General features: G+C 37.9%; 1 protein-coding gene across 1 annotated transcript; it reads left to right on the top strand.

The window, feature by feature from the left end:
* The first annotated feature begins 8773 nt into the window (after positions 1 to 8773).
* Positions 8774 to 9979, top strand: LOC140152033 (kappa-type opioid receptor-like). The gene has a single exon (XM_072174334.1). It carries the CDS (start codon positions 8774 to 8776, stop codon positions 9977 to 9979), a length of 1206 nt encoding a protein of 401 aa, XP_072030435.1.
* The last annotated feature ends 523 nt before the right edge of the window (positions 9980 to 10502 follow it).

The raw sequence follows: 10502 nt of genomic DNA, 5'->3' as shown, positions 1-10502 counted from the left end.
CAAGCATCCACCTAAACCAGGAATAGACAAGCTCTCCAAAGAGGTTCCAAAGAAATAGGGCCTCCAGCAAGCTACTGATGAAGGACCATCGTATTCCGTTTACATGGTCCAGAAACACGTGTCTAGCAAGCTGCTATATAGCCTGGACCCTGTTAAATGTTACAACTTCACAACCCCTAGTGAATCACATATAATTCATGCTTCACTGAGTAACAGTTTTCAGACTCCAAAACAGAGCCTGAGAGTCGTAGTATCCAGTTATACTCCGGTCACATGTCTCAGGACATGCGACCCACCTTGTCTTAATCATCAAGTGGACACAGAAACCGAAGATCTCCCCATAACATGAAGTCTCTTATAAAAAACTCAAATGACGGGGATTTCTAACCCTATGCGTCTCTTCTATTTCGGAGCTAACTATCATAGTTAATTACTACGTGTTATCTCCGTCTCCGACACTAGCGTGCATGCACGCTGGATTGCGTCTATACGCACCATACGCGAAATACGTGCACATACCTCTCACAAAATGGTCAGAGATGCAGCATCATAACCAAAACCCAACAAGGATGACAACTACACTTTTTTCTTTAATTTCTATGAAATTAACATTTGAAATTTCTGCATGTATACGACACAAAAAGGAGAACAATATGACCGAATCTTCAAGCACATCCATCTATATTACTGCTTTGTACTAATAAACCGGAATATAGAGGTTTTTAATGTATATAACCTACGGGTAGGCCTACGTTACACTCTTTTATGGGATAGAGAGGCAAAACACCGATTTGGACTTTCATCAGTTTGGCTGGACGTTCTGCTACCCCCTTCACCCCCCTTCCACAAGAATTTGTCTTTAAAAAGGTGTATAGTTCTTTACTTTGGTCTAACTTTCAATATTATTATACTAACCCACAGATAATAAGCTACTCTGCACTGATTTAACAATAAATAAGTGATTTGAGGCATACATGATACTTGCATCTTGACTCTGGAAAATAATTGTCAAAAAACCTCATTTTAGGTTTTTATGCCACCTATAGGAAACAAACTTACATCAAAATGTCCACTGTATCAGCCCATCAGATGCTATTTCCCATTCGACACCCCATTCCTTTTTAAAAGAAGTTTCGTTTGGAAGCAAAACGCCTAATGTGTTTCATGAACACTGCACATGCTGCATGTTTGTTGAATACTGAGTTTTCTATACAGATGCTAGTTGCCAATATCACTAAAGTAAACACATTACACTGCATGGTCTTGCTAGTTTTTGTCAGCATATCCCAGCTTTTTATATGCAAACCAATCATTATTTCGTGCCAGAAAATATAACATTGGATATGTTTTTTGCTTGGTTATTACAAAAGTCAATAAACAACCAATTTAACTAACAGTGTTTAATCAGGGAAGTGGTTCAATTAACTATATAGAATGGGCTTAATTTTGTGCGCTGTGGTTATACACTGAAAAATTAAACTAGTCAGGCAGTTGCTTGACTAACTTAAAGCTAGTCAAGCATGTTAGTCCAGACCGCCTGACCAACCTAACGTTAATCAAGCCCGTATCTCAAGCTAGTCAAGCTTGCTGGACTAACTTGCAATTTTGATAAGCTAGTCTAGCTTGCTTGACTAACGTGTAATGCGGTGCTTGACAAGCTTACAATATCGATGGCTTGACTAACTTGAAGATACAAACCGGCTTGACTAGCTTTAGGTTAGTATGTGCCTCCGTGGTCTAGTGGTGAGTGTAGAGGGTTCTTAATCTCCAGGTCCGAGTTCAATTCCCAAAGAAGGTAAGTGGTCATAAATTTGCTGTAATTATGATAACCAGGTAAGAGGATTTTCTTCAAGTAACATATCAGTTTCAAAATTATGAGAATAAATCCCACCAGACAAGATAAAATTCCACATTTGTCTCTTTTTTTTTTTTTTTTTACCAGTAACGTGGTTTGCAGCACGCTAGTCAAGAAAGTTAGTCAAGCAGCTGCCTGACTAGCTTTAGGACCGCTTGACTAACGTTAGGTTAGTCAAAATGGACACAATCTGGACTAACGTAAAGTTAGTCATAAACTAGTCGAGCGACTAACCTAAGCTAGTCAAGCAGGCTTGACTAACGTCCAAGCTAGTCAGGCAAGTTAGTCAAGCCTGCTCGACTAACGTCAAAGTTAGTCAAGCACGTTAGTCAAGCAGGCTTGACTAGCCTTACGTTAGTCAAGATGGGTACCATCCCGGGGTACCATCTGGACTAACTTTACGTTAGTCAAGCTGACCAATATAAGTTTTCAGTGTATTCTGAAGTCAATCGCCTATTGCAGGTTTCTAAATAAAATTATAGCTAATTATACCATAGGCCTTCAAAACATGAAGGCCTATGATTATACTGACCATGGTGACCTGCTCAACCAATCAGTTATGTGTATTGTCAGCATGTGATAGAAGTTGAGGAGGGAATTAAGTTGAGGAAGTACGAGACTGAGCCAGTAAATAATTTTGAAATGTCCTTCTAATTAAGGGACGCACTGGAAAGTTCGAGCCTTTTTAATGTCAATTTGGTGAGAAACACACATATAGGCGTCAACATTGGGGGGATGATTGTATGGATCATCCCCCAGACAAAATATAGGGGGGATTTACCCCCCCCCCCCTCTTCGGGATCTACGCCTATGTTGTACCCTAAGAATACAAATATTTCTATCAGATAGACTGCCATTGTCATAGATGTTTCTAAAATTATCAAGCAATCTTATAAATCTTTGTAAAAAGAAGACTTCATAAAGTGAAACTCATCATCATAAAAATGACGACCCTTTTCTATTTCAAAGAATTAGTACCCGGTATATAAAAAATAAACATGTTTCACGTCCCCTCCCGTTTCCTTCTTTGAGGTTTCTTCAATTTTATTTTTATTTTTTGAAATTCAATTATAACTTTTCAAAAAATATGTCTAGGAAGTAGAAATGCTTTCTATAGGCTTGCTAATATACAAGAAATACTTTTATAGGGTTTTGTGATAATTAGAGGGCCTATCTCTCAGAACAACAAATAAAAAGAGGCCTCCCCCTTTTTCCAGTTATTATTTTATACGCTAAAGCAGCTCTATTTATGGGTATTTACACCGATTCTGCGATAAAAAATAAAAAGCCCCCTATTCCTCCTTTTTTTCAAAAACCTGGACGTGAAACATGTTTTTTATTTTACTTGGCCTAATGATTTATTTACAAAATGAGACACTATAGGAGTGGTTCATCATCATACCGTAATTTTCTAACGAAATGTTTTCTTTAAAAGTCTTAAGTTTAGCCTGATAACAGGTGAGTTGTTTTACCCATATATCAATATGTATCTTTAATACAACTATGCACAATATCATCAAAATTCGATAAAGTAATTACATATATATCCAGCCTATTTATCATTTTTAAACTAAAAGATATCAGATGACCATGACCTGATAAGTGAAGCCTTCTATTAGTGTTATCAGGCAACTAGTATTATATGAGACAACTAATGCATCTGTCACAAGGTCACTACCTTTATGGCATTTAGCATTTAATCTGACTAACTATATGATCGCGTTTACTATTATATTATTACGACACCATTATTATGTCTGCCTAACTTTTCAAGGTTCAGGTTACATACCAGACTCAAACAAATTGCCCAAGCCCCAAACTAATGCGCAAACGGGCTTTTATCATGTGTTTAAATACGCAAATATTGAAGAATGAAAAGGAAAGGCCATTTCTCTAGGAATTCTAAGAAATTCGATAAATTACATTTAAAAAATTCGACATATGGGATAAACCCAATGGCCGGTATTCACAAAAGGAGACTAACTTTAGTCCTGGAATTGGGTTTATCCCATACCGTATATCCAGCCTATTTATCATTTTAAAACTATTAAAGATACCAGATGACCAACCATGATCTGATGAGTGAAGCCTTCTATTCAACTATGCATCTGTCACAAGGTCATCACTACATTTATGGCATAACATTTAATCTGACTAACTATATGATCGCGATTACTATTACTAACGGCACCATATTATTTCTGCCTAACTTTCCAAGGTTCAGGTTGCTTCCAGCACATGCACAGTATCAGTATCTTCTCGTGTTTCATTGCTGGATGTCGGCCGCTTTTGCGGGATTGCTGGATGTCGGCCGCTTTTGCGAGATTGCTGGATGTCGGCCGCTTTTGCGGGATTGCTGGATGTCGGCCGCTTTTGCGGGATTGCTGGATGTCGGCCGCTTTTGCGGGATTTCAGCATCGCTGAATTTCGGGATAGGATAGCGACATTGCCATTGGCGCACTAATTTATCAGTTTAAGCAGGTGGTGCATTTTAGGCGGGTGAATAAAGTTAGGCGGTGGCGCGATTTAGGCGGGGCGCATTTTAGGCGGTTGGCGCATGCAGTGCAGCGCAGCGGCCGCAAAGCGGTGTTTTTTTAGCGGGGTCGGCATTTCAGATGCGGGAGCGGTTAAGAGTTTGTCGGGTGGAAAGAAAACCCGCTTTTTTTGAGACACTGTTTACTTTTCTCGGGTATAAAATCAGCGGAGGCGGCCGCAATAAGTGATATATCGGCTTATTTTCTGCATGTCGCTAAGTTACCGATATTGGAAACCGAAAGCCGCAATTTGCATTGAAATTACACGTTAATTTTTTGGCGGGTCGGGGGTCCGCTCTCGCTTTCCGTACAATCCAGCTTGGAACCGAGACTACCAATATTTAACGCCGTTTTGAACGTCGTATAAACGCACGGCCCACTCATCACGTACTTAAACATCGCAATCTCTCTATTATGACAAGCAAAGACGTACTATATTTTACCTGCTTAAAAACATTAATGTGTATGGCTGCTAGTATATTGACAATATTTTTTGATAATTGAATACCTGTATACAAAACCCACACAAGACCACACTTTGACCAAATTAAGTTAAGCATGTGAAATCGTTGGTTATACATAAGTCTATCATATGTATAAAAGAACAACACAAATCCACCCTCTACGTGCGTCTATTGAGCATGCGAAATTCAAAAACCACCAAAGTCCAGGACTTGGGTTGGTATTTTGCACACATATTATAGTGCCCTCGCAAATTACAGGGCAAGATGGATGACCTGCTAAATTGAGGTGATAGCAACAGTGATGACAAAATAAGTTGTGAAAAAAACCCAGAAGTGAAGCTGAATGGGCACAGAACAAGAAAAAAGACTGAGAGCAAAGGATAAAGAATGTACTTACTATGTGAGGACGCCCTCAATGTTTTTCAAAATTGTGGTGCTGTAATTTGGTGAAAATCCGAGATTTTGAATAAAGCGCAGGAATCGCCGTTTAATTATCATGATTATTACGATGGAAATATTAGTCGCACGCATACGCGATATTGATAACACAGTACGTACATGGAGTGCGGGACCGTTATACACACATCAAAGGACCTTTCTGCACGACCGACGGAGTGATTGGTGACATGTATTCCAATTTTCTTTGCTTAACCTCAGTTGTTCGGCTCAAAATTAAAAGGGGCTATATGTGATAGTAAAAGCTAACATATGTAAAAGAAATACTGATCTATTTTTTACGGAATGTTACAATATTGCTTTGAATACTCTGCCTTCCGAACCACAACTGTTCCACGATTGGGTATCACGAATCGTTATATGATGTACAGCTAATATTCATATATTCTTTTATACATATGATGCTTCAGTATTTACACACAATAATTCATTGAAACCCTCCCACTCTGCTATTTCAAAAAGGTAACCAGGCTTCCTTATCATGTGCAATAAATTAGCATTGAAATTAATCTTACTCTAACGGCATTCTAGCGGATTGTGACGTACACTGCTGTGAAAGGAACTTGCCGGTAACTATAATATTTGATTCTACTCCGAGGGATCGCCGCGTTTGAATAAGGAACTTAGAATATAGTTCACCGCATTGAAAACAAATGGTTCAACAATTCAATTATAACCACATTGTCTTCATTACCTGTGTAAACTGTACTAGCAAACCGAATTAAGCAATGGCGACTTTACTTCGCTATTAATTATGGCATTGCTCATTATGTTGATGAAATGCAAGTAATCGGCAAAAGCAATCTGACTTAATGACTAAATGCGTTCAATACTGACCTTAAACTGAACAAGGTATACTCTGTATCATGCATATTGCAAGCACTTTTCCAGTGCCAAGTAAAGTGGTGTTGACAAAGTGCACGAAGGGATGATTCATAATTTTCACGGCACTGAAGAGTGTATATTTGTACAATGCTAATTTTATACCCTCCGCAGACTAAAAGTCAATAATAACCATTTTGCAAAACCATGCTCAAAGCAAAAACAAAAGTACACGAAAATAGACCTGCGTATAAAACAATTGAAATTATTAAAAAATGTCTCACGGCTTATGATGCTTTATTGCAAGATTATACTCGCAGTCCCGCGCGAAATGCTTGGGACAGTTTGTTTATTTTACGCATCCCCGCTCACCTTTTTCAATGTTGAATGCTGAAAAATAGTAAAAGTTTTTGCGCTCAATGTGTGCTCCAACATTGTTTTTGGTTTTTTGGGTTGGGGAGTAAACAAGTACATCATGAGCTATGAAACGTATCATTTGTTTCCATCTTTATGTTCAGTTCACAGGAATTTGATATTTTAAATATCAACTGTCCCGCCGATTATCGCACAAGATTGCAGGTCCAGCTCGTCGCCTAATTAACAATTAACACTACATCTGCTCTGTTTCCCCAAAGAGATATTGTTACTACTTAATGGTCATGTTGGTATTAAATCTTTATTTTTCTCATTCACAATGCGAGATGACCAGAACCATCCTTCATTAAGACCCGCTCGGACAGATGTGTTTAAATCGTTCAACAACTCATTTAACCAGATTAAACCCAAATTCATCGTACATTCACATAATTTCATTTGTGCCAATTCATCAATTCGAGAACGTTTTCGCCAGCCCATTCGGGGCTGGTACCTGTTTCAGGTTTGGGGTCAGTTTACTCAAGAGATTATATTTTAGTGGTATTGGAATGATTTTTTTTTTTACTTTTTGTGGTTAAATTTTTTAAAAATATTTTAATTCGATTTGTTAGGAAAAGTAAGTATGTTTTGCCGTTTCAACGAACGAAAACGAGTGAGTATTACCAAAGTTATGTTTGAACTAATTAATTATGACTTTAAAAGTTTAAAGGCCTAAATGTAACAATAATAGTTAATATATATAGCATCATATGGTCAGCAGAAGAAAATCTGACATCACCTATGATGTCATATCAGTGTCCTTGACCGGGGTCCTTACTCCTTGACCACTGAACAGCGTGATATCATGTTGATAACAGATCTATAGAATCAAAATCTTCATCATATCCCCGGATCATATCACAGATTCTCAACAATCATATGGACCATATTGATGTGAAAGTAGTTATCTATCATATCCTGTGTCGTTTTATGGATAAAATGACTCAAAATGTTATTGATGAAATGGTTGCTATCATAAACATCAGTTTTGTCTTTTCAACGGGAAAAATCCGATGCAAAATAAAGTTTTTAGGGCCTAGCTATAATATGGGCATAATTTATGCATATAGTATTGAACAATGTACCCCATTTGACATGCACTTATAGATAAATAAATTGTCTTACTTTATTAATTTAATAACTTCTTTATTATAAATAAAATGACACATAACTATTTGATTCATAAAATTACATTCAACAAAATGATTGAAGAGAAAACACACAAGGCACTAGGCAGACTGTTATAGAATGGAGTATGTAAGATGCCATGTCCATAGCTTCGCAGGAGTTTCCGACTAGCAATCAACATGATCAGCACATTCAGAAAAACACAGTTTAAGAGTGAAGATTGTAGTGAGTAACCAGTCCTTTATAAATGTGCTGGCCACTATCTATTATAATATAGTAGGCTTAAACTATACATTGCGAATTAATTAAGTTATTTTAAAATAAAATGTACATGTAAGTTAACTCAAACCGGCAGTGTATATATCGAAAGCAGTGAAATCGGACATTCCTAAGCGAAGATATTGAGTTCGTAAGTTCTGGTATTACAAAATTGGAAATTGAGATATCGTGGGTAAAAAGCTGAAAAGACAAAAAACCCAACGACAACAACAACAACAACAACAACAAAACAAACAGACCAGAACAATTTGGAGTACATGTAATGAATTAAAAGAGTTGACATGAGATTAGGAATTAATGTTTTCTGCTGTTTCAGTGTGCATGTTCTCATCGTTGATGGTTTGGTGGACTGTCATGTAGATGTAAGCGTGATCCTAAAATGCCTTTCACATTGACCAAAACTAATTACAAGACCTCTTCTACATTGAGGCTGGCTTTCCCTTTTAAAGGGAATTTTTATTACCTTAAGTACGCATGCGTCCATTAACAAGAACCATAAATGCACAATACTCCTACGACTTTTATCTCCGAGACTAGTATACTACTAGTTTCAGTATTATCCAGTGTATTCATAGGAAACCATAAGAAACACGTATCAAAGAGTCGTTAATAAAGGATATATTTTTTCTTACTAACGAGAGGATATAACGTTCAAATCTGAAGGCACGAAAGTTGATGTTTTTGGCTCGATACTTTTTACATAATAGGATAACTGCCATCAATAAGCCACGATGATATTCTTCTCATAAGGTTTACTCGCCACTTTAAGTTTACATCATTTTTGAATATCTACATTTGGTCGACCGAGAGGAAGAAACAAAATGAATACATCAAATATTGCTCATGAAGAAGAACTTGATCTTGAAGCCCATCATATAATGGTTATAATTTCCAACTCGCTAATATTCATTATTGGTATTCCTGGTAATGCATTGATCATACGGGTGTATGCGGCTAAGAAATCAACCTCAAGTGCTCGTGTTCTTATTATCAGTTTAGCGATTAATGATTTATTGGTGTGTCTTCTACGTCCACTTCGTATCCTGCAGTATATACCAATTGGCCTCATCTTCAAGAACAGAAACATCTTATTTTGCGTGCTTTCAGAAACATCCGAACCTTTAGTCATCTTTAGTTCCGTTGTTTTAACAGCCGCCATTTCTATCGATAGATATTTTGCTGTATGTAAACCACTTAAACGTTTGGGAGTTATGACACCAAATAAAGCTAAGTGTATAGTTGGGTTATGTGTTTTGCTCTCACTTCTTGCCACAGTGCCCATCTTTTTCATGTTCGGAATCAAGGAAAGTGTAGACCATCGCTTGATGTGTGCATTTACGGCACCTGATTGGGCAAAGACAATGCGATTACTTCCGTATTACATTGTGATCATAACATCATTGATTATAACGGTTATAATGTATTTCAAAGTGATTCTAACGATTCGTCAACAAGCCAAGGTGCATCCTCAACCACCAACTCGGTCTCCACGTAGAGAAAGAATACAAGATATGAACATTAGCACAGTCAGTTCGGTCAAAGGCGTCTCAACACAAAGGACACCGCAACATAGACAACTTGATATCCCGACGGCGGAGTCATCTGTAGCTGGACACTCAGGACGTGCCTCACCGCATCTAATGGCACAACTTTCGATTGCATCCAACTCAACTGTTACTGGTACAGACTCACAACTTACCGTGCTTGCATATTCCAACCACAGCTCTTTAAACAACAGTATCTACAGAAAAGTAGAAAGTAAAACTACAAAGATGCTTCTTCTGACGACTCTCTTCTTCATCATATCTTGGATACCTGCCGTTATTTACTACATCGTACCATCAGCCTTGAGACACGAGGATAATTTTGACGATAACCCGGGTGCATATGCATTGCTGCAATTTTTTCATCACGAAGCGTTCCTGATCAACAGTGCTGTCAATCCATTTTTGTACAGCTTTGCAAACAAACGATTCCGCGAGGACTGCCTTCTGGTCATTAGACGTGTATTGTTTTGCAAAAAGTAGTATACTTCGTCGTATCACTAAATCATATACAACATTACTAAGCGTGAAGTAAACAGTTATCGTGATATTGAGATAATTTGGTCAATCAGATATACCTATTTTGACGGACGAACCGCCGTTGCGACTGAAACCTTCAGTCTTCAGCTCAGTCTTCAGTTCGGCATTCATTCCTAAGAGTGGGTTACTCCAAAATAGCAGCCTCGGGGACGTGCCGCAAACATGGGTAGCATTTTCGACCTTCTGGTTTATCAATGACCCCTTTTTCAAAGCCTATTTTGGTATATGAATGGGTCCTTTTTTCAAAATTTTGGGAAAATTTGTGAAAACTAAGACAATTTTCGGCCGACAATTTTCACTTTTGGTATATCAATGGGTCCAAATTTCTTGAAAAATTGGTATATTTATGGGTCCACTTCCAAAATCTCAGCGGCACGTCCATGCCAAAACCAAACTTGAGTACCCCCCGGATGCTAACAATTCGACACCAAGCCTAAGTGCATCTTTAGCCACCAACTCGGTCTCC

The sequence above is a fragment of the Amphiura filiformis genome, chromosome 5, assembly GCF_039555335.1.
Source record: "Amphiura filiformis chromosome 5, Afil_fr2py, whole genome shotgun sequence".
In the NCBI taxonomy this organism is placed as follows: domain Eukaryota; kingdom Metazoa; phylum Echinodermata; class Ophiuroidea; order Amphilepidida; family Amphiuridae; genus Amphiura; species Amphiura filiformis.
Note: the sequence above shows the minus strand (reverse complement) of the source record. Positions and strands in the feature narration are given on the sequence as shown.